The following is a 23,854-nucleotide window of genomic DNA, read 5'->3' as shown; positions in this document are numbered from 1 at the left end:
ATCTTTATGTATTGAAAAAATTGAGTATACCTACCTATGCAACATAATCCCCCCTAAGTCCCTCAGAATGCTTTAAGACACCCTGAATGGCATCCATTTGGTGATATGTATACTTCACAGATAGCAAAGAGAAACTGGCTATATTTGTCACTACTTTAAATTCCTATAGAGATACAACAGACTACTATAACAGTCACACTTGAAAAAGGACTTTGTCCATTAATTACAAATAAAATGTACATGCTCAGACATAAATGATTATATTGGTGATACCCAATATTCTTATAGGAAATCCTGTAATTTTTCTATATTTTTAATTGTATAGCTAACTTGGCCTTCCAGGAATTTTCTGAAAGCCCCCAGAGCCACAGTCCAGGGTTCCCATATCATGTGGTACAGACATCAGATTTACTCAGTACTATGGACCTGAGCGGATACAATTCCTAACTGTGGTCTTTTTATAGAAACATTAACCCCAGAAGCAAAAAATGAATAAACAAATTACGCCAGTGAACAGGTAGATGTGCTTAGCATTCAAAAAACTAAACAGTGTGGATATAAATTTAATGCTTGTTAACTGAATGTAAACTTGGAAACAGTATAGTAGAGATGCAAAGCCAGCCACAGTGAGCTTCCTGTAGTTCTGAAGTCTTCCAGCTACTTTCAAAGTTTATGTCAATATGACTTTTAAATTCAGAGAATAGATGAATAAGGAGGAAAAAACCCAACAAAACAAAAACCCCTTCAGTTGTTCCTCCTGCGCACACATTCAGCAGACTTATGCAGTTATGGCACTACAAATCATAGACTCTTAGAATCACTAAGGCTGAAAAAGACCTTTGAGATCAAGTCCAACCATTAACCCAGCACTGCTGTAACTCTATAGTCTTAGCAACATTTGTCACTGTGTGCCTCCTGTACAGTAATTTAAAAAAAAATACATGTACATGAGCACACAGCTCTCTAACTCCTTTATTTCTGAGAGGAAGTTTAACAGGTAACAGATATTTACTTGTCACACATTTTCTTCTCTTTGACTTTGAAATTCACAAGTCGATGCCAAAAGAAAATTACATTCAGAAGAGAATAAATAGGTGCCAGCAATTGAAGATCAAAAGCTAAGCAGTTAATGCCTACCTGGAATATGGAAATGCCTAGGAGCCTGCTGATAGACAGAAGGTGAAGATTTGCTCTCAGAGTACATGGATAAGCTTGGAGTGCTCCGACCACTTTCACTGCCTCCAAGGGGAAGAGCAAAGAAAGCAGATAAAAGAAAAAATGGAAAGCAAAGTAGAGTATTTCAAGCATAAAAGCTTGTTCAAAATGACTTGTTAATCACACAGCTTTAAATCCATGTTTTTTTAAACCCCATTATTTTTCAGCACAGTATACTGGCTCAGATGCCAAACATCTCATAAAAAACTAGTATCTTATAGATAGATAATAGCAGATTAAACTGCCCTACTTTGAAATTAAAGCTTCTCTTTTAATGACACTTTCATAAAGAAAATCAAAGAATAAGAACATCCACAATCCTGTAATGTGTTTTTGCACAGCCTTAACTGAATAATCTATTGAGCAAGTATTTTAAAAGTTTAATGCTATGGCTCATAGCCTGCCCCTGAAACCAGTAATGAAATCATTCAGTAGTGTTTAAATTATATCAAAGCAGGACTAGACCAAAATACAAATGTTATGGTTAAGTCAAATAATCCTGCATGTATCAGTGACAAAAAGAGATATTGAAATTCGGCTCTTAATTGCAAACTTTTTCCACAGGTAACATGCCACACTATTTTTATGCAAACAAGGTTGGATTATCAAGTCATGGATCTATAATGCCATAGTCGCTTCACCAAGTTTCAAGATATCCATAAGATTGTTCCATATTGATTTTTCCACATTTTGTCAAATGGTCATTAGGTGGCATTCATTTCCTCTTATTTCCCTGAAGCACACTCTATGGCATTATAGTGCTGGTTGGCAAACAAAAAAGTAAAGCTCTACTTTTTTGGGACTTGTAAAATCCTTTTAATTTACAGCACTGTTAAGCAACTGGAAGCAAACATGACATTTATTCTTACATAAAATGACTGTTAATTTGCCGTTACTGTTTTAGTGTGGACGAAGCACAGATTTAATGGCTAGTAACAATGAAATTATAGCAAGTTATGTTGGGGGTAAAGAAAATGCAGCAGCTCAGGGTATTGGATCTGTAACTGAGTTCTACCTTCATGGAGGGGATGTTTTATAACCATAGAGCTACTGGATTACCAGAACCGTCCAGGCCATGCCCATGGAGGTGATCTCTGCCCTGCTGATGAGCAGTGGATGCATTGTCATCGGATTGCCAGCCTTGACATGCACCACTGAGGTCAAAGGGTAATGCCACTGAGTTCAGCAGGAGCAGAAACAGGACAGACAAGGTCAGAAGAGCGTGCTGTGTATCTCATGACAATACACTGACCAACACATTCTAAATTTTGTGTCTGTTATTTTAATAAAAGTCAAAAACCATTCAGCTGTGGCCACTGTGTACTCACTAACAGTGATTTATTGTTGAAAAAGTGTAATCTGAGAAGTTGAGAAATTGGAATCACAACTACACATGCTGATAGCCTATGGTCCTTCCAAAATGAAAGGGAAGAATTAGGGAATTACTGAGAATCTGGTGCATCACCATCTACTTGCAGTCAAGTATTCCTCAGACAAGGAACCTGACAGTTACTCAGTTTCTTGATTCCCATTTTGCTCTTGGAAGAAAAAAAGTGGTGACAAGTTTTCACTGCACATTTATGAATTTGCTCTTTCTTTGCTGCTTGCTGCCCAGATTCCTGGCCATCCCTACTAAATGGAATAAGCCTCAATGTCACTGGTAGATACTTATTAAAGTAAGGTCCCTTCCAACTCCAAAATTCTTAAAAATCTTGTAATGTCATTCATTGAAATGAGATGTTACTGGAATTTTCTAATTTAAACAGAAAATGAAAGTTCTCCAGCAATTTTCACAGTGTATTAATTCCTCATTTACTTAAAAATCAGCATATTACTAAAAATGTATATTCATATATGACCTGCAGGAATAATCACTTCTTTGATCAGTGACCCAAGGTGCTGGTATCATACCCACATATAAAGTCATTCTTCAGGGATGGGGTAGAGTGTCAGCAAGGAATCAGGAGGAAGCTTTAATTAAGAGGAATAACTTTAAGAGAACAGGATACAAGAACAAGTACCAGGGGACAACAAATCTACAAGTTGCTCAATGCAACTGATCATCTATGTGGAGCTGTTTGCAAAGCCATCATCTCCAACTTGCTCGAAGTGGAAGAATTAATGATGAAATGATGGAAAAGGTTCTTCTTGCACCCCACTTATACAAACTGATTTACATGTAAACTTTAATTCTGCCACTGATTTGGACAAACATCAGTAGTTGTAGTTCACATTTTGCACACAAAAATAAGTGTTTAATAATAAAGTATACTCAAGACCCATGTAGAAAGTTACTGTGTAGGAACTACAGACAAATGCTTAACCTAGGCTAAATTTAAATCTCTAAAATGAGACTTTGCCAATAAACTATCTCTTTCAAGGTTTGCCTGGTATACACTGTGTCCTGGTTAGAACGGCTGGGACCAATTCATCCCTGGATGGGTGTAACCCAAAACTGTGTATTCTATAGCCTCCATGCCATTTCCCAAAAACTGCTGTCAGTAGAGGCCTGCAAGGTGGGAAGATGTTCCTGTACCCTTTTATGGAATTCCCTGCTCTGATATCCTTATATGGAATTCCCCGCTCTGATAAGAGGGACTGAGCATCCGCATGCCCTTTTATGGAATTCCCTACTCTGAGGGAGGGACTGAGCACTCCCGCCTGAACTGGAGAGTATATAACTGGGAGTTTCAGAGCCTTGGAGCTCTCTCTCGTGGGACCCAGAGGAAGACAGCAGACCACCGCTGCTCCCAACCAGGCTGAGACCACCACCCTCAACTGGACTGCAATCACCACTTCTGACCAGACTGCAGCAGCTCTCCCACCAGCAGGTTTTATCCCCTCTCCCTTTGCTTTGGACTCGGGGGGTGGGCCAAGGTACACCACTTTTGTTCATACCCCAGGGTGCTGGGTTTGTACATTTGGGTTTTGTGGGTTAAAACCAATTGTCTGTCTGTATACTTGTACTTATTACATTATTTTAATAAATTGTTATTCTGACTTATAAATCTCTCTTTTGAATTGAGTTCATTTTGCCTTGCTGGTTAACTTTTAAACCAGCACACACTGACAAAGAACTTCAAATAAGGTCTCAGAGAAAAGACCAGAGAGAGCAGTTTTTCAAACTTTTGGGTTTGTCTTCTGCCACAAGCATCCACAGGCTGTGATCTGCTTTGCTGGTCAGTGAAGAGCAAAAAACCAGAATCCTGAACTCTTCCCTGAATTTTGTTCAACTTGGAAAGAATCTGGAAAGGTTTACTTTGAACTTGAGTGTTGACCACAAAAACCTCCTTGTGTCCACTGGCTGCTGACAGGGCAGGCTGCAAATTTAAGTCTGTGTGTGCGGAGCCAAATGACCAGGGTTTTGACCATGCTCCCTTTTCAAGGGGCTGTCAGGAAAAGTATAATATTGCTTATACTTCCTTCCTAGTCAGCTTTTATCTTATCTGGGAGGATGGGAAATTTGATAACAAGTTACAGTAAGAGCTGTCTAAGTTCAGGACTGAACAACAAACAAACACCACTGGCCTAATGAGTGAGATGTCCGAGCCTACTCACAAAACCGGATCCTTTAATATCTCTGCCCACGCTGCATTAAGATAGACAAAGCTTTTTGAAGTTTGATGACTAATTCTTTTCAAGTTTTCAAAGCCAAATAAATGGGCTTTGGAAGCTGTGCTCCTGCACTAGAAAGGCAAGATAATTTCCACCATGTTTTAAGTAAGCATTTTTTTCAGCAGGGCTCAGCACACCCACTGACTCCATTACCTCAAGAGGAAGAGCCACACCAACCACAGGTGCTTGGAATATCACATCCTATGACTTGCAAGGGCATGAATTGTCAAGCTTTCTTGAAGTGCAGCTGGACTTATTTTGAAGACAAAAATCCTTAAAAGAGCACAACCAAACCACTTTTCTTCATGATAAAGAACAGATCATCCTATTACACTGCATGGGAGCCAGGCTACAGTACACTGATGGAAGAACAGGAACTCCATAATCACATTTTTCACTGGAAAAAAATTATGAACCATGTCATTCTCAGGAAAAATATGATGCAAACTCAGTGAAATCAAAAGGAAGATTTTGCTTGTCTTAATTTCCCTAGGGTAATAACATATCTGTCTCCTGGAAGCTTAAAGAAATATCTTTTATGACAAATGTGGAGTGCTGGTTCTACAAAGATTACTTCTACTACTATGAAGCAGTGTATTATTTTTGGATTTAATCATATTTTTTTAAACAAGCATGATTTCACTTTCTTAAAACTGAAGTGGCGACATTAAAGTTGGTCTGGATACAAAGCAACTATTGCTACAATCCTCTTCTTTCCACACTAACCACTTCGAAGAGAAAAAGAGAGCACATCCACACCACCAAAAGGCTCCTCCAGATAAGGAAAAAAACACAGACTGGAACTCAGAATTCAGAGACCTTGAAAAGGATGAGGCAAATCTTCTGAATCCTTGTGGACTGACACATTAACTCAGTGTAAACCAGTGGATAATCTATACAACCTCAGCAAGGCTCAGGATTACCTATTTAGGAAAATTATAAACAGATCCATTTTTTTAGCCTCACAAGAGCACTGTGAAGCACTTTAAGGTACTGCTTAAAAAATATTTTAGCTCCTTGACAAAAAGTGCTTCAGAATTGCAAAATATTATAATTTCGATCACATTACTAACAGTTATTTGGGTACAAGGAACTACCAACTTGAGGATTTCTTCATCCAAACAGCAGCACTTAATAATTGCTGCTGCTCTGAGCAACAGCAGGTAGCACTGAACAAAAACTCATTTTAACAGGAATGCTGCCAAGTAACTGCCAACAGGACTTTGAGGAAGAGCTTTCCATTCAGTGAAATTGTGCACTGCAGCACAGCAAAGAAGTTTTTCTTACTCAGTACATAAGGTTGGATAATACCATCCAAATTTAGAGGACAAATTAAAAAAGCAGTGCCTCAGAGAACACCAGGGTGTGTGCCAGCCTTCCAAAAAATGCATGGGAGGTTGACTGCTTCTTGTTGTGGAAAGGAGATTTGCAGATAGAATCTGAAATGGTAACAATCAGTTTAATCTCATCAACTTTTTCCTCCAAAATTTTCTCTCAGGGATCATATTTGGAAGACTTGAGCCTGATTCTGTTCCTGTTCATACCAGTGAAATTCAGCTGACTTTGGGCAGAACTGTTTCTGGATGCATTAGGGCCCAATGAAGATGCATTACTTATTATTCCAAAGGAAACGAGTGCCTGCTATTTACTTGAGTGTGTAAGTCTATCTCCTGCAGAGGGTCACTTCCTTTTCTGTAATGGTTACAACAGCAAGAAGAGTTTTACTTTATTAAATCATAAGAGTCAAGGAACAGGCATTGAAAATGTTTGCCATTCATGCCTCCTTACAGCTGATACTGCTACTAGAGAAGATAGAAGCAGGGGAAGACGTGGTAGCTGGATGTCTTCTCTTTCTGACATTTAGCTAACAAGCTAAAAAAAAATAGCTTTGCCTCAAAGGTTCTTGGCATTCCTCAGTACTGTCCCACATCCTCAACATGGAAGCTGTTAAAAGTTAATATTCACTGCAAAAAACTTAATGGCAAGGAGAATAGATTCAGTTACTCTGTCTTATAACATATGGCACAGATTAACTGATAATCAGTGCAGCTGTATTGATTTAACCAGCTGTCATAACTTTTGGCAATGCTACAAATAATAGGAAGAATATCTAAAAGTAGGTTGGAAGGTTAGATAACTGATCACCCTATGTTGTATCCAATGTATAAGCTTATCATACTATTTATCATCACCACAATAGGGTAAAGATATTTTAGAACAGACTTTTAAATAATTCCCTCCCTCAATTTCATTATAAAAGCTAATTCCTTCCCTCCACCCCTTTGAAAGACACTTAACACTCACTGAAAAAAGCAAAAATAAAACAACCCATACCCACTCAGTTCGTAAAACTTACACAGTACATCAAGAAAGCACTTGCACAAAATTAAGACAAATTTTATCCAAGTGGAAGCCATGCTTGCACAGACATAAAAGTGAAACACAGCTGAATAAATCTACAGTATCACAGCACGGTTTTGCATTCCTGGACCTTACCTTTGAAGAAAGGGATGTAATGATGTCTGAATGTAGATGTAAGGCTTGGGTGTTGGGGCAGGGAGATGCAGCTACTGGTACCAAGACTGTGAGTACCAGCTGGGGGCAACAGAGAGTAAGTGAAAATAAACTATTTAGTTCACTTACTGAAAGCCACAAATTACAACGCCGTCCTTCTTTTTTTTCAGGAACATTTTCCTCCTGATGCTTAGAAAACATAGTCTATATTTAAGATTTCATCTTTCGCTGGTTATTGCTAAGAACATGACAGTGGCCACACTACGGGGTTGGCCAAGGGACAGGGGCTTTCCGCAGACAGAAAGAGTATCCCATAAAATGCTTTAATTGTAACGCATCAGAAAATATTCCAGAAAAGGCACCACAAAAGGCATGGCTGCACTCAGGGGAAAACCTGCATATTCCAAAGCTGCAAGAGGGAATGATAAATGCTCAAAATGGATCTCATGAAATGAAATGGGGAGAGCCTTGTCTCTGCTGAGAACTGCGCCACGAGTGGGTCCAGTTCTCACTGCCAGCAGTGCACACCGGTAGGATTTAGTTCACAATGCACCAGGGCACTCCAGTGCACAGCTAATTTAAGTATTTGAAAAAACATCCTGAAGTTATTTGAGTTCTGAAAGTTAGACATATAATTAAGTACCTTGAAAACCATTCTCAAAAGTCATCTTTGTTTGCTTTGCTGTAATAATGTCCTGAAAACATATTTTGGAGGACTAATGGCAATTATTAAAAGTGGTGATTATGATGATTATCTTCTAAAGTTTCAACGAAGCTGTAAAACATTAGAATTCATTTGGAAATCCTTTTGTCTTTCCTTATTGCTTTAACAGTGGGCTGCTAAGCCTAGGCATGACAGACCTTCAGAAGAAACTATCTTTCCTCTCTCTAATAGATCTTTTTATACTCAAACTCATTTCCACTTTGTCAAAGATTTTACATAGTAAAAATATTCAATTCCTGCAAAAACCGTTTCTGTTACCTATAAAATCTTCATTTCCCTGGAAAGATTAAGAACTCACAATTTTCCAAACGAGTTTATAATTATAATGTATCCCCAATGTTAATTAAAAGACACCAAGAAAATAATATAAATGATCTGTGTTCTCCACCAGAAGGATGGAGCTGAGAAAAAAACAGAATTAATTTTGAGCAATTTTATTGATTATTTCCAAGGATAAAACTCTGTCCAAATCCCAAATATGAATGGGCTTTTGCAAGGCATTCCAATGCAAAGGTCAAAAGGAGGTGATCCCTCCTCTCTGACAAGAGCACCAGCACAGCTGCTACTACAGCCCAAAGCTGCAATAAACACTGCTGTAAACTTCTCGACTAAATCAACTTGGCCTTCAAACTCCAGCCACTAGAATCACTAATCACTCCTCCAGCTCTTGCCCTGTGGAGAGGAGACATGAACCATGACCCCGTGATACAAGAAGGGATACGAAATCACTCAATCACCCTCTTGTGTGCATTCATTGCTACTGTGCCACACCTTGAAAGAGCTGTGGATTGAATATGTACATTTAGGCAAGATGGGACCAGGATTAAGTCCTTTAAACTATTCTATCTTGTATCTGCATAAAATCAAATTTTTTTAAACGCCTATTTTTGTTTTCTTCGATGCATGTTCCTGAAGCACTTGTTTCCTTTCTTCCCATGGGATTCTCTGATTACAGTAAATAAATCACTGCAATGAACTGGTATTCCACCTTAAACTTCTGTTCCCTGGAGACTATTCTACTTGCATCATAAAACCAAGCCATGTGCTTTTTGATTACCTGGTCTGCTGTAATGCTGAGGAGAATGGGAGGTTGGAGTGTAGCGACCATAGCCCAGCGAGCCAGCAGAACTCGGGCTTGATGTTCTGTACTGCTTGAAAGATCTGTCATCTTGGTCACCCTTAGAGGAAGACACAAAATATACATCATTAGGGAAGAGAAATGACTTCTGAAACAGGCAGAGTATGCCATTTTGCATGTTTCTGTGCTGTGGGGATGGAAGTGGTTGTCCTAAGATTCCATGCAACCCCAATGAAATGAGGTGGCTTTCAGCACCTCCACCTCAGTGTGACTGAAAGAGCTCTGCCAAGTATCAGAGAACAGTCATGTTACCAGGAAAGTCAGCACATACATGAATTTAAAATTTCAATATAATTAGAAAAGAACATATATAGGTGGGAGGAAGATGAGATCAGGTTAGCATGATAGCATTATGGCCACTTTGTGCCCCTATGAATGGGTGCGTGATGGTTACAGACAACACAAAAATCAGCATTTGTTGGTTTCATTAAATCATAAAACCAACTGTATAAATTACCCAGTGTACCACACTGTAACACGGTCATTATGCTAGGAAATACAGATAAACACTCATATATACCAATAGCATTAACACTGCAGCATTGTGCAAAGCAAGTAAGACAATTCAAGTCCCACTAAACCCGTGGCTTCAACCAGTTAAAACCATGTACACTCATTCCAAGCCTCTCACTCCCTACAGCTAGTTAAACTGCAACTGCAACTTGCATGCCTTCTTAACAGTAAAAGCCTTACTGAGTGAAATAGATGTGGAAGTGACTTTTTGTAAACTAGCTACATAAGCAAATTCAAATGTCTTGTTTCTTTTAAGACAAGTGAGAATTGGTTTGAGTTAACTTCAAATTGGAACAAATCAACGTAAACTGCAGATGTTCCTTTATGGAAAGACATACTCCAAAAAACGTTTCCCTTCCCCTATCCCAGTAGAAATGAGTAAAGATATGCTATACCATAGCAGGTGTTAGTCACTTATGAATATGGGGACACCCTTCGGCATCTATGTGACTCCCACTGGATTTTTCATCATTTAAACACACAGTAGACCCTACTTGGCCCCATGATCATCATCCAGATTCCTATCAGGACAACTTAATTATATCCATACATTCATCTTTAGATGGGATTATCCTTGACTCTACAGAGATGTACAATATTCCCACACCATCATTTTTCCTCCTGTGGTTCAGGTGTGCTCCATCCCTTCAACCTCACCCCAGGCTCACTGACTGCCTTTTCAAAAGTGGAAAATCAGTTTTGTATAGTGGTCAGCAGCATTACTGCTTTAATATCAAGTTTAGGAGAAATCATAAAAAAGCAGAGAACAACTGATGCCTTCCCAAGCACGCAGCATTCTGTGGGCATTCTGCCACCAACTCTATGTCTAGCTTGAGAAGTTTCCCTCCCAAAGTAGTTACATTATTTACTACCCACTCTAACCTTTGTGAAGAGAGTTACAAGTAGTATTGCAATGTCTCTACAAAGTCTTGTGATGATATTTAAATATCATATGAGTGTTAGCTAACGGTCTGTGATGTGTCCAATTGTATGATACAGTGGAATTTCCCTCTAATAAAAATCTCTGCAACAAAACTGGTGAGGAGTTTGCAGACGATGATGCCCAAGCACCTGATAATGGACTCTTCAGAGAAAGACAGCAAGCACGGAGAAGCTGGATAATGTGAGAGTATTCATATAACATAAATCATGGCAGCCCCAACCTCCACAGCAGTATCACTTTTGGAACTTACAAGTATTGGCACTTTGTTAACTTGTATGTAATTTAAAGGATATTATTATAATCTTCCAAAACACCAAGTCTTCATATTGTTTCAGACCTTACCTTTTGTGTACTTTGTATCTCTGTAAGAAACAATCTACTTCATGAAACCCAGAGCACACTTTTATTTTTAAACTATCAATTAAATTACATCTCTATTGGGTAACTTCTCTGTTTAACTAGTGGTTAAAGTAACAGTTTGTGATTTACAGTCCTTAATGAAAATTCGCAGTTTTCCATGATTACCAAAATTTTGCAGTACATAAAACTGAGATAATGGAGAAATTAGCCAGACCCCTGATATGTAATTGAGTATGTAATCTGGGAAACTATGTGAAATGCTTTCACTGCTTCCAAAGTGATGTTTCTTGAAGCAATGACTAATTTTGATCATTAATGCACATCAAAATACACCGATCTAGAAGTTAAGGTATGGGCAAATGATTTAACAGTATGTGAGCACAAATAGTATAAGTAGTTTAACTATTTGTGGAATAAAAAAAGCAAAGAAAAAAGAAGAGAAAGCTTTGCCAAGCATCAATTCAAGTCAACTCATGCTGGCAGCTTTAAATGTAAACATAAATCATATTTCCCAATATAATTTATTACGTAGAGTTTGAAGAAGTGACCACCATACCACCTTTATTTTGGAAAGCAGAAACATGGATGACAGTGGAGACAGATGCATACAGATGACAATCCAGAAGCAGAGTACTTATTGAACACAAGTAACACTGTGAAAAGCATAAATTATAAACCCCATGCACTGTAGAGGCAGGAGGCAAACCCCACACTTCAGATGCTGCTGGTTATCAGTATGACCAGGTTTATGCACCACAGAATGGGTCAGAATAGGAGAACAAAGGCATTGGGGATTACCTCAGTAGGTGTTGGAGAGAGCAACTGAGGTGACTGCAAACAGCAACACACAACAAATTAGTGATACAAATTCATGCATGAGGTTACTTGTGAGAAGAACTACTTTAAAAATATCACTATCCATGATACACATGATACAGTTAGGAAAAACACCTGTCAATTAAGTTAGGGCATTTTTTCTTATTATCTGTTTTTAAATACATAAGGAATAATATATAAATAATTTCATATTAGTCTTTTAGGGATTTCTCTACTACAAAGTCCTGGGGTCTGGTGAGGCCAGTCCTGTGCCACAGAGAGTGCTGCTAGTAGCAAAATCCCATTTAAAGCAACTGCCTGAAAACTACACACAAGCCCTAATTAAATCTGCACTGAAGGACCTCCAGAATCAGGACTAGAACTTGCTGTTTTAAGGAAAAACAAAATATCTGCACTATTTAATTTTCAATTAAACATCATGTAATTTGACGATTTGCTGCTCATTTTCCTTTCAAAATTAAATGCTATGTTTGGCTAGTTGAGCAAATCTAGTGAAGCTATTGCAGCTGCAGGTAGTAGCTAGGATGCTGAAATTTGGAAAACAAGGTTCGGGTTTTTTTCCTCCTCTGGCAATATAAAGGATACAAATATTTGGGGCACTAAGAAAATGTGCACATTGGATTGCAAGCATAGCCCAAAATCCCCGTGGAGCAGGTGCAATGACTGAGTCCTCACAGGAAAGGGGTAGAAGGTCGTTTGGTCTATACACCTCTGCCAAGCCTAGATGTCACCAGGCAGTTGAGGAGGGCCACAAACATTATCAGCACCAAAAAATTTTGACAGAGAAAGGAAATGCTTATGCTCCATAGGTTCAGGGCTAGGCAGCAACTTTTGGTTTTGAGAAATCAGAGACCTAAGTGCCATTTAAAGCCTTTACCAAATACAATTTTTATCCTTTTTGGATACATTATAATGGAGCTACTGTGGTTAGAATTGTGCAGAGAGGGTTTGGAAGAAACTCTGTAAAGCCTAACATATGTGCTGCACTTCACCTGACAGTAGTATTGAGACTTTAGTGGTACTGATTAAGTGTAAAAGGTATAAGTGATAGCAGAACTAGGGCTATTAAAAATATTATGGCTATTAATTATAGAATTTATTTCTACCCATTCACTTATAGAGAACAAAGCAGACTTCCATTCTAGACTGTATATATCTTGCTAACACCTATCATATAGAAAAGGCTTGGTTTGCAAAAACGTAGCTAAAATTGTAAAAGAAATCAGAAAGTCAAATGAAAGGTACATATGTTGAAAGAAAAAAAGCTAACTTGCATGACAGGAGTTATATACAAGTATGTTTTGCAAACACAGAATTACTATTAGTTATTAGTATAATGTTAAATTAGATTTCATTAGCACAAACTGTATCATATTAGCTCTGCATATGAAAAGGCTGAAGTGCGTGCATGACATGAGGGTGAACTTTAGTAAGGAACAGTTGAAAGAAATTTGTACACAGGAAAGTGATACCACTGTTGTGTTACCAAAATAACATGGTACACTTCAAAAAAAAAATCATGAAAGACATTTGGCTTCACTTCTGATTTTTGCATTATAATTAGCAATGGCTCCTGTTTCCTACCACATGCAGAAACTACTCTCATGGAAAAACATATTTTAATTACATGTCATCTCTTTAAAAAAATGATCACAGAAAGAAATTCTTTCATTTCTACAAACTAGAAAGTGAAATGAACATGTTGGTCTTGTTTGATTTTTTTTTTGGAAGGCCTTGTGAATGAATGGATGACATGACTCAATTAACTGAAGCTATAAAAGTTACATTTTTTAAAAAAGTTATGCACATGTTTAGTAGTGTTCAGCAACATGTTCAATGATGCACATAAAACCTGAAACTCATAGAAAAAAAATACCCATGTTTCAGTACCTCCCCGTAACTATGCCTGTCATCTGAAGAGTAACTGATATATGGAGAATAGGAGATCATATCTGGGCGGTCAATGTTATAGATGGCTTTATTTTTAGGAAGAGCAGCCAAATCCCTGTAGTCAAGAATTTCATCTCCAAGCTTTGCCTAAGAAAAGGAGGAAAGAAAGCAGTGAGAACAAGAAAGAATATGATCAGGATGCAATCAGACAAGGACAGAGAAGCATAGGTAGAAAAGTCATCATCATAATAAACCACTTTTTGTGTTTGTGCACATATAAATGTCTTGTATTTACTACACAATGCAAAATATTACTGCTGTTTTCTTTTATATACTTTGTCACTTTTATGGCTTTGCCACTGACATTTGGCTAACAGGAGTAGCATGGCATCATTCCAATTCTGTGGTTATATCCCACTTACTCCTGTCTGCACAAACAGATACACGAGACAGATATTGCAGTGTTTTTCAGGCAAAACAACCTTAATTTTGAAGTGGTTTCACTGTGCAGAATTCCCCTACTGTAAGCACTAGTGAATAATCAAATATGTATTTCCAACATATACTCTCCATATGCTTAAAAACATTAGTCAGGTCTTTAATCTTTCCCATTCAAGTAGTGTGTCAGAGCTTCACCTCCTTTCCTGACTATGTCTAAGTAGCCCTTAATTATGGGTCACAAACCAACAGATGATGGATTTGCAGCATGGTGGATGAGATGGAAGATCACAGATGCCAATCAAGTTAAGTTCGAATCGTGTCATAAGACTCATAGAGCCAACAGAGGGAAAGGGCTGTGTTGCTCCCCATTCTCCTCTTACTACACTTATTTCAAAAGTGTAATTATCAAACTGCCACATTTGCACAGATTATCCTTCCTATAATTGCACCAAAACTGTATCCAGCACATACTATCTTGTAGATACGATCACAAGTTGGCCACATTGAGAGTGGAGAAATAGGCACCATAATTGCCTCATTCCCAGTTCACATTTTGCAGAATGATAAGCTCTTTTTTGGCAGCAAAATGAGTGAATCTTGCTGTTCTCTGAAAATATCAGTATGATCAGCTATAAAACTGTAATAATGTTTTCCACATGCAAAAATACAAAAAGTATCTAGGATTTATGTGTGCAGTAATTATACTTTTTCTTAGTGTGAGCTAAGAAAATTTCAATAGATTTTCCAGGGAAGCTTTCTATCAGGTTAATCATGCAGGAAAAATTTAGTCTGATCATTTCCAGTCATCCTTTTTTCTAAAACAATGCATGACTTTGTCCAAACTTAAACTACATGGAAAGAAGGAAGATTCCTCTTAACTAAGGAAGTGCAACAAAGCTGCCATAATCATCACATATTCCCATCCTCAAAACTAATGAAAAAATGTGTTTTAACCAAATATGTGATTCTTCATCAATCTATAGATCTCCTCTTCCTTTCAGCTACTTTAAGAAGCTAAAGAGCAAAGAAATAGCCCCCTAATAAAAATAAGTATCCCCCCTACTGAGAAGCCAGTGGCAAGCTCTGATGCAGAGACAGGTAATGCAAAGGTAAGGAGTCTGTCCATCACATCTGTTACACGAACACTTTGGAAGCATTGTACCTAGAAGAAAGGCCAAGGAGGCTGTGATTTCATTTTTAAGGTATCCAGGCTTGTGAGCATTATTCTAGTGAATCCAAAGAAGTTCAGAACTGGGAATATTTAAATGTGAATTACAGGGCTTTTTGCCCCCATCTCTCCATGTAGATGTGCAACTTCCCATTAGACTTCAGAACTGTCAGGAGTAAAATTTATGTAGCTATGTGATACCTTTCAGTTTAGATATAAAGATGTAGGCAAATTTGGATGAAAAAACACCTTAGGGATACAGTTGTTTTCTAAACACTCAATTCGCCAGACACTCAATCTACACTGTGTTTTTATTTTATTTGTTTCACCTACTTTCAATTATGCGAGTGGAATTCAAATCTGCTAAGGAAGGCTCAAATTACAACTCAGAGGCTTTAAGCCAGTTCTTCAATAACCTGGTATTTTGGATTCTGTTAAAACCATGCTCTAAGTTTAGAGTATCTATTTCATTTGGAATATGTAATTTTACAATTATATAATTGTGAATATGATCTGTATAAAAACAGTGTGATTTCTACTCCTTGTATAAGAGAACATACAACGCAGACATGTAAACTAACCTAAACCTTCCAGTTGGATATATTAAGTTGGAGCACCTAACTCTCTCTTCCTAAAATTTAGTAAGGTATAAAGCAGGACTTTTATTTAAACCTTATTTAATGGCATAATTTAGAAATCAACTAATTTTTAAGTGGTATTTAGGGGCTCTGAGGGCATGTCAGCACTAGGGCAACTTTCAGTCTGGATATAATGAAGCCATCACTAAAGATCATGAAAAGATGCCATTATTACCTTCAAAAGGCACTGGCCTGTGCCCTCTCTCAGTGCAAGAAGACACCAAAATCTGTTATCAGTAGAATAAGAAAAAGTGGTATGCCTTTAATAAACCAGCTGTATGAACCACATTCAGATCCAGTTGAAACACACTTTTTTTCTTATTAGATGACAACTCAACTGTGACCCAGAATCACGCCTGCCCTGAGATGGGATGTTGTTCAGAACGACTGCATTGCTCTGACTTGATGCCTTTGAAAGTATGAGCACCACAAATTCACAGTTTCTAAGCTTTAACTGTTTTCCCTAGATTCCCTTTTGTCCAACACAATACTTCACAGAGTTCACCAGTTGGCAAGGCACAATTTTACTATGGGTTTTAGGGATCTAAATGTATGCTCCTGCTGAAAGCTGCTGTCCTGAGTGCACCATCCAACTCTACCTTCTACGTTAGCACTAGAAGACGTGTAGACAACTCGTTCTTTTTTTTTAACCTCTTTTTGTTGTCTGGGGTTTTTTCCTGGGTTATTTTTTAGCTCAATCTGGTCTCAAATTTGACTGATCACACCTCTGTGTACCCACTAGTACTAGCACCAAAGAGGAGATGAGAAGACATGGCCAAAGAAGGACAGGGCTACATGGTGTGTAGGACCTTCCTTTCAGTGGAAGCGTGAATTTATGTTTGGCAAAACCAACCACAAAAGCACACAAGACAAATCTTGAACATGCCTGTATGTCATAACACTCCTGTAAGAGAAAGTAGATGTAGAAAAGCCAAGGAACCATTTTGGTAATATAGAATTCAGTACCATGTTTTTAATTCTTTTTACTTTCCTGTTTGTGAAAGCCAAAATTGGATTTAATCAATCTCGCAGCTTTGAAAATTAAGCAGAGACAAGACAGATAGATCAAGAACTTGTTCTCCTCTGGGGAATCTTTTATTCCAATTGACTCATATTTGCTAGACAACTTTATTCTTTCATAGTTGCAGCTGTATATTACAGTAACAAACATTAGAGTTGTGTGCTGACTTAATGATAGCCTTCAAAAACAAGTCCTTGACTTTTAACAGCCTGTGAAGTGTATTTAAAACTGTAATCACAAACATGAAAAAAAATAGTACCATCCCACAGTTAGATACCTGTCACTAAAACCACATAAATCTTAGAAGAATGCTCAAGCTGATAAAAACAATGAGATGGTTCATGGCTGGAGAAATAGAGATCACCTGGCCAAAAGAAGTACTTACATGATAATAGGCTCCCAGCACAATGAATTGTCTTCACAATGACTTTTTTTACTGGGATATACCACTGGTATTCACCAGTACTGGAGCTCAGAAACACTAATAAGTATTTAGATACGGGGCAGTTCTTCTACTTTGAGTTTAGTCTTGCTCAGATAAAGGGTATATGGCATTCAAAATAACTTTTACTTGAAGGAAGAAGATCCAAGGCATTTTTTTGCTTGTCCTAGTGTAGTAAATAAAAGCCCTCAATATTTGTAAAATTATCTCTCTGGAAGGCAATTGCATCTCCAGCAATTTTCTCAGCATATGGCCCTAACTGATGAGAACAATCCACCTACCAAAGGGATACTTGGCCAGAACATAAAAATGTCCTGAAATACTGAAGCTCTTCAAGAGATATTTGTATGGATCATGCCACACTTGTAGATATTTTTTACCTATTGTTGAGAATTTGGCCATGAATATTACCTACAGCAATTTTGATCTTTTATTGAAAAAATACTCATCATAAGATTTTACAATACCTGTTATTTTAAATTCTCTCTCTGGGCTTTCCAGAGGTAGCACTTCTTAAACCATAAACACGTCAAAGCTCCTCTGAGGTTAGAGACTGGCATTTGGCAAGGCCTGAGTCCGGCAATCATACGCATGAGTGTTTTCATAAGCAATCAGATGCAGGCTCAAGAGCTCAAGAGAAGTTGTGTTCAAATCTAAGCTTGTAATCTACCTGTGGGCTGTACTGTTTACTTAACTTTTCTTTTTAGAAAGCACTGTGGTATTCTGCATGCTTTGGTATAAGCCAGCTCTGGTTGTAATTCAAGCGCTATAAATACACCACCAAAAATTAGAGGAAACTGCCAGTATTCTGTTATGGCAAATGCAGTATTCAAACATTTTAAACTTGAGAAAGTAAATTCCATTTTAGAGGAATCGCCAACTGCAGTGGTTTGGAGACACTAACTTTCCATACAACGTGCTAAACTGTAGAAGGAAGCACAGGATTTTCCCCATCCCACAGAACTAATTTCACCATGAAACACTCACATAGATCACACGGCTTGGGGAACCTGATGTACTTGAAGCAGGTACAGAAATAATACTCTCAGAAGAAGTCCTCGTTTCCTATGGCAGGAGAAGAGAAGTAGATAGGAAATAGAGGAGAGGCAAAGATAATGCAACTGTTATTTCAGAAAGAACATAAAAGACATTTAATTTAGTTTAATCTTTACCACTCAAAAATGACATATTATAGAGAGCTCAAAACATACAGGCACAAAGTTAAATATAAAAGAACACTTTTTCAATCAATCAAATTAACCTTTTGAAAATGCAAAAATTGTTTTACACATGACTTTCTTTTCCCCTCTCTTCGGAACACAATAGGCTGGATCACTTCTGGGGTGCGAGGACAGCCTTTGGGCACTACCAGGGACAGGTCAAGTTACAAGATGATACAGTAGTAGCATTTTTACTCCAAAGTTATGCCATCAAACCATTCTACATTGTGTCTGGAACATGTGATGCTACCGTGCCATTCACTCACAGCAAACACGACATCCTGCAGAGCAACCTGCATCAGAGAGCCCACAGGATAGCTACACTCCTTTGCTGATTGTAAGACTACCAGATTAATTTTAATACTCAACCAGTTTTGCTCTGTTTTCAATCATTCTGGCATTCAGTGTGACACTTACTGCTTTCTTTTTGGTAGATTCCTTTATGATGAAAAATATAATTACTTTTAAATAACAAAGGGCTGCGAGATGCAATTGTATTAACCACAAGTGAACAGATCTGTCATTCGTGACTGAAGTTTAAACAAATCTTGCTATGAAATCGATGGGTTTATAATGTCTTTTACCTAGATATGTTAATTCTGGGAAAATTTTCTTGCCCATCTATGGAAAAACCTGTCCTTGATTGCAAAGTATGTATTTTTCCATGCACTCAGAATGACCATAAGTTACTGTCTCACTGAAAGCTGACACTTGTAACTTGGAGGTTACAACTATTCAAACCCTTAAAAGAATTTTAGCATTATTAAGCTGTCAGGTCCATGTAGCATCCTTCCTACTACTTCAGTTTTGAAGTATTTACTAGCTTTTTAGAGCAATATGTAAATATATCTGTACTGTTTTGTGATAACAGACCAAACAAACTAAATTGTCATGAGCATCCTTCTACTGACCTTCTTTAGCCCAAATAGTCCTGTGGCTTCTCTTGAGACAATATGTGGAGATATGTAGCCATATAAAAAACATTCAGTTTAATTGTTTTGGCATGTCTGATTAGGATTTTGGAATTTCATCCTTCTAATTTTCAGTTGTCTTGCACTGAGGCTCTGCACACACTCAGAAGGTCCAAGGGAGCAAGCATGGAAATATCTGAGAAATACTTGTGGCTGCTCTCAGGATGATCATTTAACATGGCCAGTGTAATTAAATGCCTCTTCTGCATAGTTAAAGAACTTTTCAGTTTTCCAGAACTTGTGTAAATGATACAAAAGAGTCATCAATGCACTAATGTAATGTACAAGCCATAATTCTCCTTCACAATGTCCTTACAGGAAACCCAATACAGAGGAGAAAAATAACTGAAGAAAACTGCACTATTCCAATGTTTTAAACCCTGTTAATGTCAAATCAGAATTTTGGATTAAGCTCAGGATTCTGTAGATAAAGCTTCAGAGCTTCTTTCTTAGTCCTGGGCATGGTCTTAGGCAGTTGGCTCTAGGTGGCCATGCTTGAGCAGGGAGGTTGGACAGGATGACCTCCAGAGGCCCCTTTCAAGTTCTGGGTCTTCCCCTGGTTCTTCTGTCATTGGCTGTAACATGCTGCTTCCCTGGCATCCAGTGAGATGCATCCCAGGCTCCCACCTTTGAGTCCTCCCCCAGAAAACCCAGCATGAGTCTTGTATGTTTCCAGTAATCCGTCTAAACAATGGCTCACTGTCCAAGTGGAAATTACTAACAAGTGGTGTCCTCCAAGGGTCCATATTGGGACTAGTAGTGTTTAGTATGACAGGGACAGTGAGATTGAGCTCATCCTTGGCAAACCTGCAGAGGACACCCAGCTGTGTGGTGAGATCGACACGCTGGAGGGAAGGGATGCCATCCAGAAGGACCTTCATAGACTTGGGGAGTGGGGCCATGCAAACTCCATGAAGCTCAATGAGGCCAAGTGCAAGGTCCTGCACCTGGGTCAGGGCAATCCCCAATATCACAACCACAAACCGAGTGGTGAAGGGAGAAGGAGAAGGACTCGGAGGGTACAGGTGGCTAAAGAATTGCATACGAGCCATTCCACATCTCACACATCTTTTATTCTCTGCATCATCACCTCTTTTAGCATGCTCTGTCCACGCTTGCTGAACATAATCTCCTATCTTTTTCAATAAAAACACAACTCTGTTGATTCTATTGCCTCTGTTAGTTCTTTTCTCCGTACTACACGTTTTTCTTCTTCTTCCACTTACCTCTTTTTCCTTTATGCCTTTTTATAATCCTTACTTTCTCTTGATGCTTTAATGTCTTCTGTCTTTTCCAGCTTCATGCCTTCTGCTTACAATCTCACTCTCCCATCATTTTTCTTTATGCTGTCACTCTCTTTCACAACTTCTTTTTCCCCTTCATTCCATCTCCAAAGCTTTGGAGCATGCTGCTGCTTACTCTTTTTGCCTTTATCACCCACTTTAATTACATGCTGTGCATATATCTATACTTAGGAAGATAACTTGGAAACGACAAACTGCAAGGTTGATCAGCAAATTTCTCAAGCAATAGACCCCTTTCCAAAGTTTACAAGTTATGCTGAGAAGTTCATCATTACCCTCTTTGAAACAGCATCCTTCCTTCTGACTTTATTTTTTCAATAAGGAGTAGAAAGACCATAAAAAGAGGATAAACTCAAAGACAAACATATACTCAGGAAGATTATTTCATATTCACAGCTTGTCGTGAAGAACATCAGAGCAATCACTTCCCAAAAACATGGGTACAAAAAATATAGCCAAGATCTTTCAGGGTAAAACTCCAAAAAATTCTTTCTCAAACTGTAATTTAGTCAAAGTTTCACTTGCTAACACACCAGACTTGTAAACAATCTTTTTATAGCTGCTGCCTGCTGTTCAGATTGTCCCATGTGCCTTCCTCCAAGCCTTGAACCAGAGCAGAGCTTTTCTGAACAAGGATACCAAGGGTACCACTTGGAGCATCAGAGAACATCAGAAGTGAAAAAACCCCATACACAGCCTCCGCATTAAATGAGATGGTCATAACTCAGTCCCACCACTTCAGAGGGATCATTAATTTTTCATTTCCTAGGGGCAGCTTATTCATCTGCTAACCTTGTAATTCAAGTTGCCAGAACTCCCCCCTTTTTCCTTTGCACACGGACAGGTGCACAAATCATCCAACTTAAGGAGGTACTTAAAGCCAGAGATTAAATTAAGTTGGGACTGGCTTGCCAACATTTTACAAACAAATAATAAAAAAGAAACCCAAAGGAGGGATTTTTTTGGTAAAAACAAATAAAGTGAAAATCCTCTGATCTTTTAAGTTCAGAGCCACATAAAAAGAGAAGAGGTCATGCACTGATCACATCATACTCAGACAGAAGTTAAAAATTAGCTTTTTTTTCTTATTCATATTTTCATATTTTTCCTTATTCAGCTTATACATGTAACTCTTAGGTCAGCATTCTCCTGAAGTTGTAGCTTTAATCACTAATTAAAGGCAGAATATTTACATTACATTATTACATTATATTAATCTACAAGATCCCTGTCTTTTAAAATTTAAAATTACCGCTGTGAAAAAATTCCAAACCCTTCCCTCCATGCCTGCTGCAAAAAAAGTATAGAGAATAATATGACAATCAAATAACACTGGGTAAAAATACAATCTTTTACCTTGTTTTTTTCTTCAGCCTTTGCAGCCTGTCTACAAACTGGATGCCAAATGGATGTTCCTGGAAAGAATATTTAAAGATCTGCTTAATTCAGTTCCCAAATAAGAATCTTAAAAAGTTCAAAATAAGAACCTTATTAAACCCTCCTATACTAAGACACAGCATACTGACTATTTCCCCCGCTAATGCATGGATACTTTCAAAGCTAAAACTGACACCCTCTCAATACCAGTAAGCCTGATCACATACATTTAAAAGATGAGGTGCACTTCAGAAAGCTGCATATGTTTCAATATGGGAGATCAACATCAAAACCTGACTCCTAAGAAGTGTGATATGGGATCTCTGGAGTTCTTCCAGTCCAACCTCCTGCTCAGGGCAGGTTCCATTGCAGCAGGAAGGGCTGTGTCCAGTTGGGTTCTGCATATCTTCAAGGATGGAGATCCCACAGCATCTCTGGGCAATCTGCTTCACTCTCATGGTAATTTTTTCCCTTATACATAGATAGAATTTTATGCACTCTTATTATCCATATTTTTGTAATAGTCTGGCCCAGGTCATACAAAGTAGCACATTGTGATGGGATGGAATAGCATTGCAGCATGTAACCCTAGCTGAAAATACAGTCTACCTTTCTGACTCCTTCACTGTTCTGATCCTGCACTTCTATATGTTTGCTTCTTGTTAATTAAATACTAAGGAACAGCATAAATTCAGTGGCATATCCATCCTGGAGGAAGCAGGAAATGGAGAATGATCCCATTCTCTATTGAATGTAAGTATTGCATGTAAGAGGATTATGAAGAGATAAAGTAAACTTTGAGTGTCAGATAGAAACTTGATAGTTTTGCACTGGTCACAAAGGATAAAACATATTTTAAAAAGCTGAACACAGTGTTCAAAACTTAAGTGTTCAGTGGAAGCAGAATGTGTAGAACGATACAAAATAAAACAATTATTTGTAAATTTCAATAGTAAGAAGGAACCTTTATGCCAGTCAGCTCACACAAGCCACAAACTAGAGCTCAGCACAGTTAAATAATGGGAATGCACTGCAACTTCTGCCCGACTAGATGGGAAATTGAGAACCTTTGTGTAATAAATATTTAATGTTTATACTGGGTGGAGAGCACCAAAGTTATTGGAAATGCTTTGTTTTCACAGCAGTTTGATAGTTTTCTAACTAGTGGATTTTGGAAACAAGATAGAAACAGAAAGTCTATTTCCCAGAAGACAGATGGAGATCATTAGAATTTATTTCACAAAAATAACCCAGATAAACCCAGACTCTTGCAGTATAAGAGTATAAGTACCAGATAAATTATGTTTACTGAAGTTACTGAAGTTTTTCGGTACTGAACCACTAAGAAATATATTTAGAACACCTTTAAACTTAATGCTAAGTTCTCTTCCAGTTGCAGTGGGTCTGAACTTGCCTCGTATTTCCCATAAACTGATGCAAATCTTTCCAATGGATTTAATAAGTATTTAGATCACCTTTTTTTTTTTAAATAAAATTGCTCCTGTTTGTAGTCAAGCAACACT

At 38.0% G+C, this 23,854-nt stretch overlaps 1 protein-coding gene across 15 annotated transcripts in view; it reads right to left on the bottom strand.

Moving 5' to 3' along the window:
• Nucleotides 1-23,854, bottom strand: part of ABLIM2 (actin binding LIM protein family member 2) — a 142,343-nt gene that overhangs the window by 29,032 nt on the left and 89,457 nt on the right. For 4 of the 15 annotated variants that reach the window (XM_027686346.1, XM_027686351.1, XM_027686348.1 and 1 more), the window contains exons 8-14: nucleotides 22,311-22,369; nucleotides 18,447-18,524; nucleotides 13,750-13,896; nucleotides 11,821-11,853; nucleotides 9,126-9,246; nucleotides 7,327-7,425; nucleotides 1,138-1,239 (exon numbers count right to left, since the gene is read on the bottom strand). In XM_027686346.1, coding sequence (XP_027542147.1) covers nucleotides 1,138-1,239; nucleotides 7,327-7,425; nucleotides 9,126-9,246; nucleotides 11,821-11,853; nucleotides 13,750-13,896; nucleotides 18,447-18,524; nucleotides 22,311-22,369 — 639 coding nt within the window. The remainder of the gene's footprint in view (nucleotides 1-1,137; nucleotides 1,240-7,326; nucleotides 7,426-9,125; nucleotides 9,247-11,820; nucleotides 11,854-13,749; nucleotides 13,897-18,446; nucleotides 18,525-22,310; nucleotides 22,370-23,854) is intronic. The other 11 variants (XM_027686356.1, XM_027686357.1, XM_027686358.1 and 8 more) reach the window with 6 other exon arrangements.

The sequence above is a fragment of the Neopelma chrysocephalum genome, unplaced genomic scaffold, assembly GCF_003984885.1.
Source record: "Neopelma chrysocephalum unplaced genomic scaffold, ASM398488v2 Primary Assembly neopelma1_71, whole genome shotgun sequence".
NCBI lineage: Eukaryota > Metazoa > Chordata > Aves > Passeriformes > Pipridae > Neopelma > Neopelma chrysocephalum.
Note: the sequence above shows the minus strand (reverse complement) of the source record. Positions and strands in the feature narration are given on the sequence as shown.